General features: G+C 44.4%; 1 protein-coding gene across 10 annotated transcripts in view; it reads left to right on the top strand.

Annotated features, from left to right (window-relative positions):
• The window catches only part of RABGAP1L (RAB GTPase activating protein 1 like), a 525,894-nt gene that overhangs the window by 302,721 nt on the left and 201,166 nt on the right, over positions 1-22,007 (top strand). The window contains exon 1 of one of the 10 annotated variants that reach the window (XM_065554562.1): positions 13,601-13,741. The exons of the other annotated variants lie outside the window; for them this stretch is intronic. Within the exon in view, the coding sequence (XP_065410634.1) occupies positions 13,655-13,741 (87 nt within the window). The 5' untranslated portion in view covers positions 13,601-13,654. Of the gene's footprint in view, positions 1-13,600; positions 13,742-22,007 lie in introns of those variants that run through there. 10 annotated transcript variants of the gene reach the window in all.

Here is a 22,007-nt window from a genome sequence, read left to right as displayed (position 1 = left end):
TGAGGGGGTGGAATGGGGTGTGTCTGGCGCACACTATATTGGGAGGCCCTGAACAGCCAGCAGGGGACAACTGTAACCAACTGCTGCTCTAAGTTACATTGGGGGCCAGGTTGGCCTCTAAGTCATGGGAGCCAAAAAGTGTATTGGAGCACCTCCTCCGACCCCACCCCGTTTCTCAGGTCCTGTGTCTTGCTCAGCTTAGTCAAACATAGCAATATGGTTCTTTATATAAAATGTATCCATATAAATTTGGGGATTTGAAAATCATCTTATCGAACACTTCCTAAAATCCTTAGGTTGGCCCTGTGTATAATGGGGGATACTTGTTGGAGGCAGGGCTGGCTCTGGCTTTTTGGCCACCCCAAGCAACAACAACAACAAAAAATGGGGCAGCCAAAACGGCAAAGCAAAAAAAAAAAAAAAAACCACGCGGCGCGGCCAGAGCGCGGGTGCAGGGGAACCGGCTAGCAGGGGGGATGGAGCGGGCGGGAGAGAGAGAGAAGGGGGGCGGCCAGGGCTACAGTGGGGCGCTGCCACACGGCCCCTCCCGCCGTGCTGCGCCGCCTGCCGCGAGGGAAGGACGAGGACTGCCCTGTCGGGCTTGCTGCAGGGCGCTCCCGTCCGCCGCGCCGCCGCCCCCTACAGGGCGGCCGGAGTGGAACAAAAAAAAAAGCAGCCATGCCACCCTAGGATTGGGCCGAATGCTGCCTCGTTCAATCTGCCGCCCCAAAGCACCAGCTTGCTCGTCTGGTGCCTGGAGCGGCCCTGGTTGGAGGGGACAAAACCTTGTAAACCCACCCAAAAGTGCGGAGTCTGGCTCTTATTTCAAAAGAGTAGCACCAAGGTTAGATTTATTCCCCTGACTGGAGTATCGGGGGCAGCCACAGGTCAGGATTGAGGTGCGTTATTGTACTTGTTACTGATTGTGATAATTTAAAGCAAAAGTGCTTGAGTAAATACTGTTACACTAAAGAATAATTCTGCTGTCTGTAATACTGACAGGATATACACAATATTGCTAAATATGTTTTTAAGGTTCTCTTATCAAAACACAGTTAAAGTAGTACCATTTCTGTTTCTCACCTCATTATCTCTGTCTTGCACTATTATTTTCTAATGCTGCTGGCTATACAGTATCAGGCCTGGCTTCACTGAAGTGTGAACACAATGCCAGCACTGCATTCAGCACAAGAATAGAAAGGCAGATGGCAGAATGTGCTATTTATAGTTTGAGCCAATCTGCCTGAAGTGAATGATGCTGAAATGGTTGTCAGGAATATTTTCATCTATTAAAGGGATAAGGAAAAAGAAAACCAGATAAAAAGCCAGAGATCCTGGGCCTCAGGAGCTTTGCTGGAGATGGGAAAGTAATTCGAAGTACTGATTACCTATTTCATAACTGGAAAAATCAAATTTTTTCCTCTTGCTTCCTCCACCTGCCAATCCCCCACAAACCTTTCAAATGCAGACTTCATTTCAGCTTTGTAGCACTATTCATGACTGAGCTTGAGGAATTTATTGTTCTCTGGAAATACGGCTGCCATAGCAACTTAGGCACACCGCATTTTAATTGCAAGGCACCATGTAGGTTTATGAGAATAACTAATCAAAAATTAATATTGGGGATGATTTCATTGGTGCTACTAGTATAGTTCTCTTCCCTACTTGGATCTTTCACTCCTGTTGGTTTTGGGAGAATGGAGGGACAACTTTTTTTCATTCCTAGTTTTAATTGTTCTCTTGTGAGGAATCATCCATATGTCCACATACCTAAACATTGTTTTCATATAAAAACATAGGCCTAGATTTTCAAACCCATGTAAATCTGGAACACACTTTTCTTGGTATGCAAATTCTAGCTTTTATGTACAAGTTGAGGTTCTTCTTTGAGTAGTGTCCCTATGGGTGCGCCACTGTAGGTATATTTGCATCCCTATGCTTCTGATCAGAGATATTTGATAGCAGTGTTTGTTCGGGCTGCACATGTGATCTCCCCTCCTCGTGCTCTGTCTGGAGGCTAATTAGCACTGGGCAGGTGACCCACCCTCAGTAAGTCATTGGTTGCATATGCTCATCTGGCATTCTGGGTGTGCTGTCAAATGCATGCATTTCTGAAAATCGGGGCCATTAAGTAGAGTGAAAAAGAGGAATTGATAGCATTAATTTTAATTATTTAGGTATTATAACAGCAAACATACATTACCTTCAATTTTTTGCTCATATTTTTGTTTCATATAAACATTTGTCTCGTTGAAAGTACAGATTCCTATGGAACTATGGACAAAAGTCTGCTTTTGCGTGTAAATTTACCTAGGGAAGGAAATGGAGCAGTAATGTCTAAATAGAGGGTCTACAAGACTTTGTGTGTGGGCACCTGGGAGAACGTCTTGGGGAGGAGAGGGAAGAAAGCACAACTCATTCACCAGCACTTCTTACTGCTCTGGAAAGGATGTGTGCATGTTCCCCCTTAATACCTGCTGTTAACAGTACCCTATGAGAAGGGACCAGTCATCTGTCCACTTCCCTAAGCTGTTTAACCATTCCCCATTGAGACCATGGAGCAATCCTGGGTGCATTACCAAGCTTCCCATCTAGTAATCAGTCCATCTCCTGATCTGCTTCTGTGCAGTATGCTATGTAGAAGTGACTCCCAGTATCCTCTTGCCCCCATCCCTGTCATCAGTACATTGTGCCATGTTTTGATAGGATGAAACAGAATCAGACAAACAGTGTTTTCTGTAAATTGCTCAGAATGGTGGCACATTGTAGTATCTGTAATCTAGGGCCTGTAGACTTAACCTAAGCCCTTGCATCAACTGATTTGCTCATTTAATCTAATTTGGCAGTTGAAGACTGGTGAATATCTTTTAAAACATTTCCCTTTTTTCTTGGAGTGATTGCACATGTCAGTGCCACTGTAGTTGTGTGCCTACCTCGTGCACGGCTGTCATAGATTTTCCCCTCACCATTCCCCTTTGGGCAGCATATGCCAGCATATACACACAGGTATAAAGGGCTGTGCTCCCCCGACCTCCATCAGATCCTTCCCATCGCCAGTAATGGTTGTTGGAGTTCTGGTCTTTTGCATCTGCAAGTCTTCCCTATTTTAGTGTATATAAGTGTTAAGTTTTTAATCTATATTTATATATAAGAATAAGTGTAGGATAGTAATTTTCTAGAGTGGGGTTATCAGTTCCCAGTTTGGTACCAGGCTCAGTACCAGACTAATGCTTCATTCTCCCAGCTTCAAGGCCTGTCTCTCATGTAACAAGTCTGTGCCAGTGAACGACCCAGAGTACAGCTGCCTTAAGTGTCTGGGAGATGCGCACGAGACTGACAAATGTCACATTTATCACTGGTTCAAACCCCAATCAGAAAAGGACAGGGCTGCCAGACCGAAGTCCCAGCTTATGCAGTCTGCGCTTCGCCTGTCGTTGGAACCTTCCTGCTTGGAACGGGTACAGAGCATGTCTGAGTTGGTTGGGAGTGCTCTCCCTGTTCTGACTGAGTCCAGCAGCAGACACTCATTGGTGGTACCTAAGAAAAGACAACATAAGTCTCCCATAGACGATGTACCGGGGCCTTCGAAGTTTATGGTGAGTCACCAAGTGGAGGCAAGGACGCAGAAGTGTGCTTAAAGAAGAGGCACCCCCAGACACAGACCATAATTCAGGAGGAATTGCTGAGTCTGGAGCCCAAGAAGAGTCTGTCAAGACCAGTCCCTGAAGGACTGGCACACCTTTCAGCATCACAGGCTCAGGAGCCCTTTCTGCTGTTGTCTACACCCAAGGCTTTTGAGGCAGCCAGGGAATTGCCTAACCTGTTGGTGCCGACTTCCCCTGCAGTTCATGAATCTCGCCCGGTACCAGGATTGGAAGGGGATAGTCCTGGCTCCAGTGCCAGAGCACCGTTCAGTACCAGTGGTTTCTATAGTTGCCTCCCTTTTCTGTAGAGTTCCATCTAGAGAGAAGCCAGCGATGATCTCACAGATACCCCCATCTCCAGACTCAGAGCTGGTCTCCCTGGTTCCAACAGGGTCAGCTCTATCATGGTCTGAGGAAGCAGACTCCTCATCAGACTCCAAGGTGTCTCGACCCAAGCATGCCCAGCAGCCCCAGTGGAATGCCTGCCCGCCATGGTACCAGCTGCAGTCTCAACACTCTAAGGACCAATGACCTGCGCATTGCTGGGTCCCGCCCCCACATCAGTGCCTCTTTTGGACCCCTTGTGTCTTCCCTCCACATTCTAGAGCCTCTCCACTCCCTTCCTGCCCTTCTACATGAGCTATGCACCAGGAGCATCTGCAGCAAGGTCATCTTCTTCCCTCCTTTGGAACTGGAACCGGTACCGTGCAGGGGGAACCACATAGTCAGGATTGTCCTGTGGAAGAGTTGGAGGAGGCACCTCCTCAACAACCCGTGGCCTCTTCTTTGTCACCCGATGAGGTGGTAGTGACTGAGTCTACTTCCCCCTCTTCCTGATGATTTCATTGCTCAGCAAGACTTGTTGAGGAAGGTGGCTGCAGCTCTGGATATCCAACCAGAAGAGGTGCAAGAAAGATCACACAGGCTCATGGACATTTTAGTCTCTGCAGGACTCTCTAGGGCTGCTCTCCCTATTAATGAGATTATGCTGGAACCTGTCAGTGTTTTATGGCAAACCCCATCTTCCCTGCCTCCCACTGCTAAAAGGGTGGAGAGGAGATATCATGTCCCTTCACAGGGATTTGAGTTCTTCTATAATCACTCTCCTCCAAGCTCTCTGGTAATGAAAAAGAGAGACAGGGACACCTTGCCTCTACCTCTAAAGGAAAAGAAGCAAAAAAAGCTAGTCCTGTTTGGCAGGTAACTTTATTTCATAGGAGGTTTACAGCTTAGAATCGTGAACCAGCAGCCTGTGGGATGATACCCTGAAGTTTAAAGACAAGTTTCTTGCTGAGGCAAAGCAGGAGTTCACTGCTATGGTGGAGTAGGAAAAATTAGTTGCCAAAACATCATTGCATACGAGCCTGGATGCGGCGGACTCTGCGGCTTGAGCTATTGCTTCTGCCATCACTATGTGCCATTCATCTTGGCTGCAGTCATAGTCTTCCCCTGGAGGTGCAACAAGCCATTCAAGACCTCCCATTTGAAGAGACTTCCCTCTTTTCCAATAAAACAGATGAGAGGCTTCATAGTCTTAAGGATTCAAGGGTGACCCTTAAGTCTCTGGGGAATTATACATCTGCGGCAAAAAGAAAGCTGTTCCACCCACAGCAGTGCTAAGGGTTTCAGCCCTTCTTGCTGCATACCCAGGACCTGTCCAAAGAGAGGAGTAGAAGTTACCAAAGGAATTCCTCCTCCTCCCCCCCCACCCCCACCCCCATTCTGCAGCTGCCAGTTCTTCTAAGCAAACTGGGTCCTCTAAACCAGGGATTCTCAAAACTTCATTGCACTGCGACTGCCTTCTGATAACAAAAGTTACTATATGACCCCAGGAGGTTCGTATAGAAACCTGAGCCCACCCAAGCCCCACTGCCCCGAGTGGGGGGGCAAAAGCCAAAGGGCTTCAGCCCCAGGCTGGGAGCCTGTAATCTGAGCCCCGCCACCCAGGACTTTGCCTTCAGCCCTGGGCGGTGGGGCTCCAGCAAGTCTAACGCCAGCCCTGGTGACCCCATTAAAATGGGGTCCCAACCCACAGTTTAAGAACCGCTTCTCTAAACAGTTATTTTGACCTGGTAGTTGAGAGCACGCTACCACTCACTAGCTTTCCCCATCCCAGTTTTTGCTGACTGTCTATCCTACTTCCTAAGTGCTTGTACCCACATCATCACCAAGGATCAGTGGGTTTTAAGTATGATGGAAGTGGGATATGAACTTTAATTTATTTCTATCCCCCCTTTTCACCACCTTCCCAGTCACTCTTCAAGTACACCTCTACCCCAATATAACGCTACCCGATATAACACAAATTCAGATATCATGCGGTAAAGCAGTTCTCGGGGTGGGGGTGGGGGAGAGAGATAGCTGCGCACTCCGACGGATCAAAGCAAGTTCAATATAACGCGGTTTCACCTATAACGCAGTAAGATTTTTTGGCTCCCGAGGACAGCATTATATAGGGGTAGAGGTGTACCACTCTCATGAGGGTGTGCTACTTCAGGAGGTCCAATCTCTCCTCTTTGTGTGGGCCATACAGGACGTTCCCATGTTGTTCAGAGGGAAGGGATTTTATTCCTGTCACTTCCTAATCCCAAAGGCATAGGGAGTCTCAGGCCTATTTTAGATCTAAGGTAGCTAAACAAGTTCCTAAAGAAAACAAAATTCCAGATAGTTATTTTAGACACATGGCAGTGTGCACTTGTGTGGTGCAGCATGCCAGGCTACACCTCAAAGAACTAAGGATTGGCTAGTAATGCAGCATTGGCCTGTCATCATATGGACATGGTGTTTCAAGTCTCAGGCCTCGTCCTCCCAGGACTGGTGGGTAGAAACTGTCAATGTTTTCAAGGGAGTTCTCTTTCCCCGTCCATGGTGGTCACTTGTTCTAATCACAGATGCATCAAATCTAGGTTGGGAAGCTCCCTTAGGTCTGCGTCAGATTTGGCATCTGATTGGAGATTCTGCTCACCTTATTCTAATAGCCCCAGTGTGGCCCTATCAACATTGGTTTTCGATTCTACTAGCCTAGACCTCTGCTGCTGCTCCCAAGAGAGGTGGATGTGATCTCCCAGGACCGAACCTTCAGGCCCTCCATCTGACAGTGTTAATGCTTCATGGCTGACAACCTCAGATCGAGTTTGCTCCAAGGGAGTGCAGGAAGTTCTGCTAAATAGTAGGAAGCCTTCAACTAGTTCTACTTACCTTGCTACATGGAAAAGATTCTCCATTTGGTCCATAAAAAGAGGTGTTCCCCCAGCTCAGGCTCCATGTTGCCTATCCTGGACTATCTTTTATTTCTGAAACAACAAGGGTTAGCCCCTACTTCCATTTGAGTCCATTTGGCACCTGTCTCAGCTTTCCACCATCCTGCGGATAACCAGTCAATTTTTTCAAATCCGGTGTCCATCAGATTTCTGAAAGGTTTGCCCAGATTATACCCTTCACAGCCCAATTCCACAGTGGAGTTAGTTCTAGCAAAGTTGATGGGTTCCACCTTTGAGCCTCTAGTCACTTGTTCTCTGTAACAACCATCTATGAAGGTGGCTTTCTTGGTTGCTATAACCTCAGCCAGTAGGGGAGCCTGTGAGCTTTAGAATCAGAGCCTCCCTATACAATTTTCTTTAGGGACAATATTTTCCTTCGACCTCACCCAAAATTCCTGTCTAAAGTAGTTTCTGATTTTTACATTTATCAAGCAGTTTATTTATTGACTTTCTTTCCAAAGCCTCATTCAAGTCAACGGCAAGAAAAGCTCCATATTCTAAATGTTAGAAGAACTTTGGTTTTTTACCTGAATCAGACTATGCTTTCAGATTTTCATCTCAGCTCTTCGTTGTGGTTTCAGACAGAGTAAAGGGCCACCCACTATCCACCCAGAAAAGTGGTTCTCAAACTTTTGTACTGGTGACCCCTTTCACATAGCAAGCCTCTCAGTGTGATTTCCCCCCCCCCCCTTATAAATTAAAAACACATTTTTATATATTTAACACTATTATAAATGCTGGAGGAAAAGCGGAGTTTGGGGTGGAGGCTGACAGCTCGCGACCCCCCCATGTAATAAACTTGTGACCTCCTGTGGGGTCCAACCCCCAGTTTGAAAACCCCTGACTCAGAGGATCTCTTCTTTTCTAGTTGTGTTTGGTTTATGCTACCGATTGGCTGATATTGCATCTCCAAGTAAAGTGGTGACAAGTTGCAGGTAGCTTATGTAGCCTTTCTGGCTCGTGTACCCATATTGGACATTTGTAGGGTTGTCAGTCCATACATTTCTCTCTCACTTTGCCATCTGTCATCACTCTAGAGACAATGCCAGATATGGATGAATGGACCTACAATCCCCGTTCAAGTAGACTCCGAGCTCATCTCCAGTTCAAACTGCTTGTGAATCACCTACAGTGGAATGGACATGTGCAGTCACTCGAAGAAAAAATGGTTACCTACTGTTCTGTAACTGTTTTTCTTTGAGATGCATTGCACATGTCCGTTCTACGACACCCCTCCCTCCTTCCGCTCCCTATTGGAGTCTTTCCAGTAGAAAGGAACTGAGGGGAGTTGGGGCAGTACATCCCCTTATACCTGCGCGCAGTGGTGCGAGGCACCAGTGGGAACTGCTGAGAGAAAAATGTCTGACACCTGTGCATGAGGCACGCACACATCTACAGTGGAATGGACATGTGCAACATCTCTTGAAGAACAACAGTTAGAGAAAGGCAGGTGACCGTTTTTTCTTGTGTCTGTAACCCTTAATTCTGTCTTGTTTGTAGTTAGTATTGTTTTGCTGTATTGTAATTTGTCGTTTCAATTTTAAAAGAATAAAAAACTTTATTATTGAAGGCTATGTACGTAAATTAGATGAATTAGCCAGCATGGTGACCGTGATACTAGCTTTTAGTTTAATTCTTTGTTGTTGATTGTTTTGAAAGTATGTTAACTTTCAAAGCTGTTGTTTCTTTTCTTTTCTTTTTTATTAATCTGTTCCTCTTAAGTGTTAGTGCTTTGTAAATGCCTCTTCATGATTTCATTATTAAGCAGGAAAAGCTATCTCTAATGTAATTTGAAAAAATTAATGTCATTCATTATTCTGTCATGACTGTATCCCTCAGGTGTTTTAAGAATAGTGCATCTATTACCATCATACATTTAGTTTGCTAGAGTAATGGTTTGCAAGACTCTGATATTTTTCAAACTGGTAGGAAAGCAAGAGTTTATTCAGTTCATTACAGTTGTGTGTCAAGTTCAAATTCATTAGTTTTGATTAGAGCTGAGTTTGTGCCATCTGTACTGTATATCTCTTATATAAAAGACACTAGATTTGAAATCAGCTGTAGTTTTCTCATGATATAGTGGCCTTTATTTTGTGTGGTTTAGCACAAAATTAACTCAGCTGGATTAAGTCAATTTCTGAGTTTATTTTTGGCTTCAGTTAACTTGTAATACAGTCTTTGTGGCAGATTCTGACCTCCTGCGTAAGTGGTTACAATTTACATTTTTTCTTCCTTTTAAATAAGTACCTCAGGCTTGTTGGATTCAACATAATACAGAGTTGGTTTGAGGAACACAGCAATATCCTGTGGAGATTAAAATAATTCTAACATGGCTGAGATACTTTTTAAACAATATTTTCTTAGTGAAGCAAATAATGAAGTACAGATTATTATGAAGACCTGAAAACAAAAAAATATTTACTGATTTTAAATAGCAGCTACTGTATGAGAATCTATTTGGAAAAAAATAGCATACAAACCATCTGGTTTAGATCATGAGCCAAGAGTTGCTAAATAAATTAGCTAATAAATGTAGTGAACCACTGACAATTATTATTAGAAATCATGGAGAACTGGAGAGCTACAAGAGGATTGGAAAACATCAAATGTAGTATTGATTTTTCAGTATATAGCAATAAGTCTAACTTCAATACTAAGTAAAATAGTAGAAAAAATATTGAGAGGAAAAAATCTGTAAAAGAATTATACAAAAATCTAAGTAGTGGACCTATAAATGATGATAAATTGTGTGATTTATAATTTATGCCAGACAAACCTGGCCTAATTATTATTTATAGAGTGCCATCCATTGACATGGTGCTTCAGAGGCAGAAAGTCGTTGGCATTTACATTACAATCTGAGTGATCAAACTAGTGGATGAAGGGATATAATATATCTGGACTCCAATAAAACATTTAATACAGATTCTCTCAAAATCCTACATAAAATATATTCAGATTGACCTGTAGTGTGCATATGAGCACTCTGACAGAGACTGAAAACTGACATAACCAAATGATAATTGTAAACAGCAATGTTAGAGGAGAATCTAGATACTGCAGAAAGTTGTTGAATGTTATTTATACTATGAGCAGTATATATGAGCTTGAGGGTACCCCAGAGGGAGGAATTCCCAAGTGCACCTTCCTGGGTTCAAAGGGATTATTTTGCATTTGGGTGGTGGCAGCATCTACCCATCCAAGGTCAGAGAGACGCTTGTAACCTTGGGAGTTTAATACAAGCCTGGAGTAGCCAGTATTAATTTTTAGAATCCTTGCAGGCCCCACCTTCTGCACTCGAACTGCCAGAGTGGGAAATCAGCCTTGACATCTGCTTACAGCGGAAGGGAGTTCTGTCTGTGCCCACCAGGGGAAACAGTCCTCAGCCACTGGCTGCTTTGCAATGCAGGTGCTCTACTCCAGTCTCCGAGAGCCCTGCTCTTTCTCATGCAATCTAGCAATTTACACCTCCCACCCCATGCCCACTTCTCTATCTTCTGGACACCTGCAGTGTATACTGGTCTGCTGTTTCCGTGGAAACAGGGCACCACAGTTCACTGGTTTCATATCAGTTCAACACTCTCCTTAGCAGAAGGCACTTAGGTTTATAGTAAAACCAAATTAAAGTTTATTTAACAGAGCTCGAAATAAGGAGTCAAAATAAAGGCAAGTAAAAGAATTTGAAAACATGAGGTTACCGGTAAATGAAAACACAAAATGCAATCTATAGTCTATACTTATTAACAAGTTACTTTCCTGACTAATAAAGCATTGCTCATCCTATGGTTAGTTCTTCCAGAGCTTGTCCAGTCCTTAAAGCTGGGATCCCACTGTTGGTGACTCCTCCATCTCCCCTCACAGAGGGTCCCCTTCTGTAATGGATAACGCGTGGGACAATCTTCTGCTTTTATACAATCCTAGGGCTATTGTCTCAGGAGTGGGTGGGTGAGCTTCTGTGGCCTGCAATATGCAGGAAGTCAGACTAGATGATCATGATAGTTCCTTCTGACATTAGGGTCTGAGTCTCTTAGCCCACCGGCCCCCCTCTTTTGAGAAGTTACTTGGGGTTCATTTATCGTGCGCGCTCTCCAGTTTGCATCTATTCCAGATATAGATCCAGTAACCACCCCAAATGCATCAAGAAATCTGTTATCTGCAGCCAGGCACTCAGATGCCACAGAATATGATCTGAGGAGAATGTCCAGGGAATATACACCTTAACACACTCAAAGCCTCCTTCAACAAACAAGGACACTCCACCAGAGAAGTACATTGCATCATGGAATGAGCCAGCCAAATACCCCAAGAGAATCTGCTTCAATGCAGAAATAAAACCCCCTTCAACCGCACACCCCTAGTTGTCACCTACTACCCCACACTGGATCCCATATGGGGTATCATAAAACAACTATAACCCATACTTGATGGGATCCCCATCCTGAAATAAATGTTTCCTGAACCTCCTCTTCTGGCCTTCGAACAAACCCCCAGCCTAGCTGATCATCAGAAGCAAGGTCCCCACAGACCAGGACACACCGACTCAAAGCAGCACCAGACCTGTCAGAACAACAGATGCAAAACCTACAGACATATCTCCACTGCTACAATGATCAACACCCTCACAACACACCTTGCAATATTCATGGTCCTACATATGCCTATCACAATGTGTGACGTATCTCATCCAGTGCACTAACTGCCCCAATAACAACTATGTGGGTGAAACCAGACAATCACTGCACTCTCAAATGAACTCACACAGGAAAATGGTAAGACAAAAACACCACATTATCTGTGGATGAACACTTTTCACAAAACAATCACTCCATATCTGACCTCATCCTCAAAGGAAACCTGCACAACACTTTCAAAAGATGAGCCTGGAAGCTTAAATTCATAATTTTGCTAAACACTCAAAATCCTGGTCTTAATGAAGACACTGGATTTATGGCCTATTACAATAATCTGTACCCACTAACTCCCGTTTTTGTCCTATGACTGCAAGGGTGTTAATGGGATACTTTACCTTGAATGGTCCCTTAGAATATCTGCTGACTACTTATGCTAAACTATCTGTTCAATCTTGTATTTAGCTGTGACACTCTTAGGCCATGTCTACACTACCACTTATGTCAGCAAAACTTATGTCATTCAGGGGTGTGAAAAAAACATCCCCCTGAGTGACATAAGTTTCACTGGCATAAGCGGTAGTGTCAAGGCTGATTCCCCACTCTGGCACTTGGAGTGCAGAAGGTGGGGGTCCGCAAGGATTCTAAAAATTAATACTGGCCCCTCCAGGCTGGTATTAAACTCCCAAGGTCACAGTTTCTCTCTGACCTTGGATGGGTAGATGCTGCCACTGCCCAAGTGCAAAAAAACCCCTTGGGACCCAGGAAGGCGCAGTTGGGAATTCCTTCCTGTGGGGTACCCTCAAGTCATTTCACTCCCCCTCCAGGGAAGAGCTGAGAAAGAAAACAAAGGAAATTAGCTGTTGTCCCCAGCTAATTAAACAGCATATGCACAAACCTCTTAGGACACCAGAAAATCCAATCCTGTTCTTAAAAAAGGTAAATTTTATTAAAAACAAAAAGGAAGAAAATACATCTGGAACTTGGGCTTTTGCTAGATTTAAAAAGATCACTTACAAAACTTAAACATTAAGAATAACCTTCTTGAGGGCCAGCCTAAAGGTTACAAGCAAAACAAAAAGCATTTGGGGTTAGCACAGAGGAGTCCACAAGCCAATAAGAAATAAACAGAAATAAACCTAATCTCGTCTTTCTAAATATTCCTGCTCTACTTACATATTTGGGTTGTTAAGTAAGTAGTTCTAGATATGATCTGATGATTTTCATATCTGGCCGTCAGCTTCTCACAGCATAACTGCTCCCTGTTCCCCTTTTTCCCGGAGAACCACAACACATAGACAAAAGGAAGTTTTTAGTTCTAGCCCTCCCATTGGCTCTTTTGGTCCCACTCCTTTCCTTTTACCTGTGGGCTGTTAACCCTTTACAGGTAAAGCAAGTAGAGAACAGCTACTAAGAGGAATTTTATAGCTAACTGTCTGGGTGTCCATAAAAGGAAGATACACCCCCCCCCTTCATTTATCACAGTTAGTGTTCTCCTGCCAACATAGTTACTGCCACTGTTTTATTATTATGTCAATGGGAGAGCTCTCCCATTGGCATAGAGCGGCTACACAAGCGAGCTTACAGCGGCGCAGCTGCATTGGTATAGCTGCGCCACTATAAGCTTGCTAATGTAGACATGGCCTTAGTATCTTTCCCAGACCTGAAGAAGAGCTCTGTGTGTCTCTCTCACCAACAGAAGTTGGTCCAACAAAAGACATGACCTTCCCAACCTTGTCTCTACTCCAGATAATAAACCGAGGCTGTCTCCATGGCTGTCCATTGTTCTCAAGTTAATTGGGTCAGCTTGATTGGGTCCCAAGGGTTTTTTTTGCAGACTCCCCTTCCTCGGATGATAAGTTTCACACCCAGCAGACTTGGAATATAATATCCTACATATTGCATAGCTCTAAAATTGTTTCCTATACAGACATCTCACATTAACTATGACAATAAACTAAAACCTAGCTTTCTGCAGAGACAGCGTGCAACCTCCTTTAAAAGATATTACCTCACCCACCTTCTCTCTCTCATATCCTGGGAATGACACAACACCCTTTGGTTTAATATTGAGAAAGTGGTCAGACACAGATATACTGTTTCTGCCAGGACATGCCTGGGCATGTTGGAGCATGGCTGTGTCACAATGGCAGTTTTCACAGGAGTTCAGGATGCCAAACCCATATGTCCTACTCAAAGTCCAGTTTGGGTAAGTACAGTCTGATGACCTAAATTGAGTTTTTGTAATATAGCTGACAATTGTCTGTTTCATCTTTTGACTGCATGTAGTGATGGAGAACAGGGGTTCTCACCGTTTTTGTTTCTGAGGGCTCCCTAACATGCTATAAAAAACAGGGCCCAGCAGGGGGATAGCTGAGGCTCAGGGCTTCAGTCCTGCAGGCAGGGGGCTTAAGGCTTCTGCCCCGCAGGGTGCGGCGGGGCTGTCTCGGGGGTCTGGGCTTCAGCTGCTAGACAGGGGACTTGGGGCTTCAGCCTGTGGGGTGGGGGGCTCGGGGCTTCAGCCCTGTGGAGCGGGGGAGGAGGCGAGAGGCTTTGGCGTCAAGCTTGGAGGCTCTTGGCTTTAGATCTGCAGCGTGCTGGGACTTCAGGCTCTTGGCTTTAGCCCTGCAGAGTGCTGGAGCTCTAGGCTCCTGGCTTCTACTCCACGGTATGCTGGGGTTCAGGGCTCTTGGTTTTAGCCCTATGGGGCACCAGGGTTCATCGTTCTCGGCTTTAGCCACGTGGGGTGCTGGGGCTTGGGGCTCCTGGCTTTAGTGCTGCAGGGTGGGGGGCTCGGGGTTCGTGGAACCCCTGAAATGGCTCGCAGACCTCCAGGGGGTCATGGACCCCCCAGTTGAGAACCACTGATGTAGAATGTGATCATTATGTATAGTTATGCAGCCAGATTTTCAGAAGTGACTTTGGCTGCCTCTGTTTTTTGGTGCTCAACTTTGGTACGCCTTGGGCTGACCTTCAGAGGTACTGAGCACCTGCAGCTGCCATTGACTTCAGTTGAGATTGTGGGTACTCAGCAATTCTAAACATCAAACCTAAGCTGTCTCAGAAGTGCAAGAACTGCAATTGTGGCTTGCCCGGTGTGGGGGGTTGCCCCTTTCCCCTTGTGCAACCATACATGGGCCAGCTGTAATATAACACCTAAGCATAATGGAGAAGGTTAAAAAAATGTCAATCTTAAAGTATTAACTGTGAGAAGGCTAACAATGCTCAGTATTTGGGACTTCTGTTTGCAAAGAACCAGTAATCATTTTTTTTTTCCAAAATAAATTGTCTATTTAAAATATAAATCCACACCACGAGCTCAGCAATTGGAAAAAACCCTATAATAACAATGCAATGTGAAAAATATATCTAAAAATGATTAAATATATAGTGACAATATTGTTTAAATCACTTTAATTTGTCAGTACCTTTCGATTCTTTCAACATGTTGTGTGACCATTTGTTCAGTGTACTCAGGATGTAGCATGTGCTTTTTTAAAATCAGTTATCAGACTTTGTATAGTTTCATGAACATAGAATTCTTTATGATCCAGAAAGGATGCATCTGGTTCACAACTTTACCACGTGACCACTGAAGTGTTAATAGCATCCGGGAATATTAGCTTGAACGGTAGTCCTGTAGTTTCTGTAAGCATTTTGTGTCCTTACTTCACTCCAGACCTTTCAACTACTGTTTATTTTTTTCTGTTGCAAGTCTCCTTCTATCAGTTTATCAATTATTGATGAAGTCTGCACTTGGACCATTTGTTCATAATGAATAATTCCAAAGGCAGAAAAAAACACTCTGCAAATTTAATGTATTGTCATTTTGTAATGTTTTATATTGGCTTTTCTTAGAGTGCTGAGTTGGGAATGAAAAATTCCAAAGCAGAAGCAATTTGTTTTGTTTGAAATGTAATGTGTACTGCATATTTCTTCCGTGAAACTGGAATGCATGACCTATACCTATAATGACTAAGAATGAAAAATCGTTGTGTGATTCCCAAATAGAAAAATATTGTCCCTTTATGTCACTTGGGCACTTTATTTCTTTCACTTTTTTATTGCTTTTCATTCAAATAAGTAATGTTATGTGTGTAGCAGAGGATGGATCAAGAAGAATATAAATTTGGCTAGGGGTAAAAATCATCTTCCAGAAATGATACTTCTATGAAAATCAAGTAAACAGAAACAAATTTTTATGACAGCATGGCTTCTCTGCTTTTTAAATCAAGATTTGCGTATTTACTTTCAGTGCAAAGGGCATTGTTGTCCCCTTGAGAATTTAATTAAAACCTGGAACACTGACTAATTATATGGCAGGCCTGGGATTAGGGACTAGATTATCTAATTACCTATCTTTTCTTTACAGATAGAGGGCTCGAATCATGACTCTGTGGTGCTGGATTTCTGCTTCTGCTCTTGATAACCTTGCCCAAAAAAGATCAGAGCTTGGTTTGGGAAGGGGTGTGGCTAGGGCAGCTGGGCAATGTCCTGAATTAACATGTCTCCTGGACATTGTCCACCTGTAATTTTGTGTGCATGTATGGAATGTCAGCCACAACTAACAACTGCCTTCCTTGGTGGAGAAGGTAGTAGAGTCAGGCCCTTCTTAGCAGGGCCGGCTCCAGGCACCAGCCCACCAAGCATGTGCTTGGGGCGGCACCTGGAGGGGGGCGGTGCGGTGCTCCGGCCCGAGAGCGGGGCCGCGACTGGGCTCGCCGCCCTCCCCCCGGCACTCTGGCCGCTGGGGAGAGCGGAGCCCCGGCCGGGCTTGCCGCCCTCCTCCCGGCGCTCTGGCCGCCGGGGAGAGCGGAGCCCCAGCCGGGCTCGCCGCCCTCCATCCGGCACTCCGGCTGGTCGGGGAGAACAGGCCCGCGGCCAGGCTCAGCACCTTCCCCTGCCGCGCTCCCCGCGGGGGACGGCGGGAGGCTTTTTTGCCTGGGGCGGCAAAAAAGCCAGAGCCGGGCCTGCTTCTTAGGTTTTATTACCATCTCTTTTACCCCTCCTGAGGGATGGTAGTTAATGCAAACAACACTTGCCCTCTCCTGGGGATTTGAATCACCCTTGAGAACAAATCACTAGAGGTGTGATTTTTTTTCCACTCCTCTGCTCCACTTGTGACTCAATTGAAGAAATGGCAGCATGTATGCATCACTCTGAAATAATTTAAAATTTAAATGAGTTTTGTACCATATTTGATATTTCCAGTGCTGTCTGGAATTTCAGCTCAGGAGCATTTTTTCTTAAAGTAAATGGCCAACCATTTTAAATTTCCCATTTCTTTTTCCATAGTTGGCACTGCTCCTTAGATTGGCCAACGCTTTTATCTCACTTTGTTACTGCTTGCTTTGAAGCAGTGAATTTTGTCCCAGGAAAACCATGAAGGTAATTTTAAACCCTTCCTTCAAGCTGAACTTTTATGATCTGTCTGTTTTTCTATGATAAAAAGCAAAAGTGAACTAAAAATAGATCTTAAACCTAAATGTGGGTGACTGCTGAATGAGCTGCTGTCACAGTACATATTTTTAAGAAAACCAAATTACACAGTCACTTAACAGGATTTGATAAATTAAGTAAAATCTTCCCTAAGTAACCAGCTCCCTATCCTGGAATATGATGTATTTATTGTTGGATTTTTTGGTCTCGTTTACTTTTTTTTAATAAGTGCCGTTAAGAAAGAGAGAACCCTGGAAGATGTGGTGTTCTGATAGTATTCTGTGGTGCTGTTCAGGAATCCAGGATCAGGTCTAGGAGAGAATACTCTTTCACCCTGTATAGGTTGTAATATTCTTGACTATTTAGAAAGGAAAATACTGACTGATTTGTTCTTCAAATACCATTTGTATTGACTATAATGTGACATCAGACATCTTGCATCCTGGGGTAGAATTTGACATATGGCAGCAATGTGGGGAGGATAAAGAAGGCGTGAGAAGATTATGATAAAGGGAATTTATAGAAAAAAAGGAGGCAACTCTACTTTAAGAGAGCAATGTGGTCTTGTAGTTATAGTATAGCACTGAGACAGGAGCACTCTCCTCTGTTTTATTCCCATCTTCGTGGCCTTGGGCAAGTCACTTAAATGCTGTATGTCTGAGTTTCCCCACCTGTAAAATGAAGATAATACTTAGCATACCTATCTTGCAGGGGTATTGTTAGGTTTAATTGCTATTTATGAAGCTCTTCAAGATCCTTGGATGGAAGGTAGCATAAAAGGGCCTATTATTAACTACAGTTAGTAGTAGTATTCATTATGAAATGGTGGTTTATAAATTAAATTAAATTAAATTAAATTAATGGAGATATCCCATCTCCTAGAACTGGAAGGGACCTTGAAAGGTCATCGAGTCCAGCCCCCTGCCTTCACAAGCAGGACCAACTACTGATTTTGCCCCTGATCCCCAAGTGGCCCCTGCAAGGATTGAACTCACAACCTTGGGTATAAAGTTCTCTTGGATACACAAAAGTCAGTTATTTAAAAAAAAATACATTTTCACATTTCCAAGTAGAAGAGCTGTGAAGTTTTTAATCTGAAAGCATTTTTCCCTTTCTGATATTTGTCATGTAGAGGTGAAGGACACAGAATCTGAGAATGAGAGATCCCAGGTGTTTTCCTGACGTACATTTTTTGTGTTGCCTATAAATAGCAATCCATGTTTATATTTACTGATTTTTCCCAGATAGAGCTGCTGATACTTCGTGGAAAACTTTGTTCTACATTCTATTTAAAATCAAATCTGTCTGTATATAATATTTCCAATGTTTTCCTTCCTTTATTTTGCATCTTGAAGGACATTTATGTGCAAAAATGTTCATCTGCTTCTGTGCTTATTCTCCTCACCAGAAGTCATCTATCTATGCCACCATACTTAGACAGGAAGGCAGGAGGTCTTTATGCAGGGATCAGTTTGTGGGAGGAGGGGAGAGAGAAGTTGGAAACAGGGTTTGGAAGAGTACCATGAAGTAAGTTCTACCAGCTCTAGATCCAATTGCCATTAAGATTTATAAAGAAACCAGGATATACCACATGTTTTATAGCAGGAACCTGAGGATGCATGTGCTGGGGCAGTTTGCCAGCTGGTAACATTGTGCCAGCAGAGACTTTTGTTTCTGTATCTAGCTCCTAGAGATTCTAATACTTGCAGAGAGAGGGAGTTGAGGGTTGGTGACTCCTCCATGTAAACAACAAAATTATAACCATAACCCAAGTTAGCAAACAAGCATGTGACTGAAATTTGCTGATACTATTTGTTTTGTTCCTGAAAGAACATATTGAATCTATTGAAGCACAGCGTAAAACTTTGCTGTTTGAAACTAGTGGTGGTGAAAACCTTGTAGGGGAGCCCTAGGCATCATAGTCTTACAGAGCTTTTTCTAAACACATCAGTAAGAAGTGTACCCTGGTTGCTCTTCAGAATTTTTGTACCTTATTATGGATCCACTGTAAGCTATCTATGGAAGGAAAATTTAGCAATATCCAGAGACAGAATGACTCCATTAAAGGAGTGTAATCCCCACCTTTTCTCAAATTGGTAGTAGAATTTGAAGAAAAGGCTCTGAGGGACTCATCACATCAATGCTTAGAGTTCTTGTGGAACTATATTCACAATCTGCTGAAACAAATACAATTACTGCTAAGGGACCGTTGTTTCTCATACTATATGATGTGACCTTGAGTAAATTCTGGGAGTAAGATTAATACTGTGCTCTAGTTGGGGCATGAAATAATTCCTTGAAATATAGATACATGTTTTCAGCATTAGTATGTAACCTAGCACAGAATGTTTCATTATTGTTCTATTGTGTGGTGCTAGGGAAGTATTCCATTTGTTTTGCTTTTTGTTAAGCAAGGTTAAATTTAGTTTGGCCTTGGGATGATATATCTAGTCACACAGCACAATTGTAATTGCAACTAGTAGCTCAAAGATGGTCTCTATGGCAACATGTCTTTTTATACCAAACTTGATGTCTCTGCACTTCGTTCAGTACCATCTAGCCTTTAGTTTCTTAAACATCTTTACTCAGATTATATAAACTCTGTTTTAGCTCAGACCATGTAAGGAAGGACACTTTAAATTGTTTACCAAACCTTTGTTCTGAGCCAGGCTGGTAGTTGCATGAGAGCATCAATGCACTGCAGAGTGGGGAAACCTGGTTCAGAGGTTTGGATCCCAGGTTGTCAGAGCTCAAGTGTATCTCAGAGTTCATGTGCTTGGACTGTGAAAGTGAAGATTACTAGGTATTGCTTGCTGAACGAATGCTTTCTGCAGGCCAATCATTTGTTGTCAGAAGTTGACTATGTAGATAGTATATGATCGTATCTTCAGATTTTTTGTAAATGATTCTAGGATTTAACTGACAACGACTGCTTTGTGATATCCTTATTTAAATTATCATTTATTATTAATCTGTGTTTGCTGTGCTATTGCCTAGGGACCAATGAACATCAGGAGTCTATCATGCTAGGCACTGTACAATCACAAAGTAAAAGACAGTCCCTGTTTCAAAGAACTTAGTTTAAGTGGATGAGACAGATGATGGGCGAAGGGGTATAACACACAAGCAGATTGAACAATATGATGGTGGCAAACATCATGTTAGTTTCTTTTTGTTGTTGTTGTTGGGGTTTAGCTGGGTTAGCTAAATGGAAAGACAAGGAAAGGGAGAGGGAACATTAAAGGGAGGAGGTGGGGTAACAAAGCAGGGGAGGAAAGAGGATGGTAAGGGCAGGTGGAGTGAGGCCAGGTGAAGAGGCTGTGTATTTTGGTGGTGGTTGTCCCTCCCCCTCTGGGTCAGAGGGAGGCTATGCCGCCTCACTATGCCTTTGGGACCTTGGCCTAGTATTTGGGGGGAATTAGCATTTAGGCATTCGTATCCCAACTGGCCTAACGGGGTTGAATTCCCAGATAAGCAGTTAGCTTCGGCCCGTATGCAGAAACTGGTTCTCCCAGGAGCCCATATGCCTTCGCCCCTAAGTGGGGGCTGAACAGTCAAGAGTCTATAGCCTTCAGGCTTTTTAAGCAGGGACTGTGCAAACAGTGGAATCAATTGGCCCTGGTCTCTTGATGCAGAGACAGAGCATACTAATATTAATTAGCTCTGGTCTCTTGGTTCAGAAACAGAGCATCCCCAGGAGACAATTAGCCCTGGTCTCTCAGTGCAGAGACCGGGCAAACCTAGCAGTCAATTAGGCCTGGTCTCTTGATACAGAGCCAGGGCAAAGCCACTACTCAATCAGCTCTGGCCTCTGGTTGCAGAGACCGAGCAACCCCAGGGATCGGGCGTCCTAGTGGACGACCGACGAACGCAGGCCACTGGACCTGGTGAGGGAAGGCTGCCATGTCAGGGGCGGGGTGGGGTGGCAGGTGGGGTCCAGGCCCACCCTACTCCACTGGTCCCCGACCCAGGACCCTAGCCGTGGCAGCGTGGTCTGCTACTGGGTCAGCGGGGATCCCAACTGCAACACGCTGACTGTACCTCAGGCACAGCTGTAGCCAGACTAAGGTCAACTATCCCTGGGCCATTTCCTTGCCTCCCCTTGGGGTGTACTTGGGTCAGTGGAACATCCTCTGGCTTTTCTGGGTAGGTGGCCCCCAGCAGGTCCATGGCAGAAGCAAGTTCCCTGGCAGGTAAGGCGTTGCTGGGCTCAGCAGCAGGGTCCGTGGCCAGGAGCAAGTTCCCTGGCGGGTAGGGCGTTGCTGGGCTCAGCAGCAGGGTCCGTGGCCGGGAGCAAGCAGGATCTGTCTGCCTCACTCGGTGTCCCAGCACCAACTGAATGGGAGGCCCCACACTTTATACTTCCTGTACTGGCGGCATACTTCTGGAGGGAGGGGCAGGGCAGGCTTGGCTCCGCCCACTTGGGCAAGGAGGGTGACTACAGGCTGTTTGGGAGACAGTAGGTGGAGGTTGGAGCAAACAGCCAATCATTACTGGGCTGAAAAAGTGCAGTCAAAACCATAGAAAATACTCTGTCATCATCAGTATCCAAAACATCCTGCTTAAGCTGCTGCTTCAGCTACTCCTCCCAGCTTGCGTCTCTGGCTGGCTGTTCCTTTCCCCCCAAGGCCACTTTGATATGGGGAGAAGGGAGGTATGTGGGTCCTAGTGCCCTCAGGGAAGGGGTTTCCCTGTATAAGTCTGAGTCTTAGAGGTCCTAGTGGGAAGGTATGTGCCTAGGTGGGCCCCATTTTATTCCCTGCCCCCAGAGGTGCCCCTGAATACTCAGTAGAAAATGTGCTAAATATCAAATTCAGTCCTGACACAAGTGAGTGCAGTTCCATTGATGTCAGGATTTTTGTGATATGGGCGTGATCCTTTGGGACCAGACGAGACTAGCGGGTTATTTTACAGAATTCACCAAGTAGACTGGTATAATAAACGTGGGAATTTTAACACAATGAGGTAAAGATAAGTGTCTCTCACTCCAGTCCAGTCCTTTTAAAAGTTTTTAGATGGAACAGATTTTGGGCCTA

Source organism: Chrysemys picta, chromosome 8 (genome assembly GCF_011386835.1).
Source record: "Chrysemys picta bellii isolate R12L10 chromosome 8, ASM1138683v2, whole genome shotgun sequence".
Lineage (NCBI taxonomy): Eukaryota > Metazoa > Chordata > Testudines > Emydidae > Chrysemys > Chrysemys picta.
This window is presented reverse-complemented; position numbering and strand designations above follow the sequence as displayed.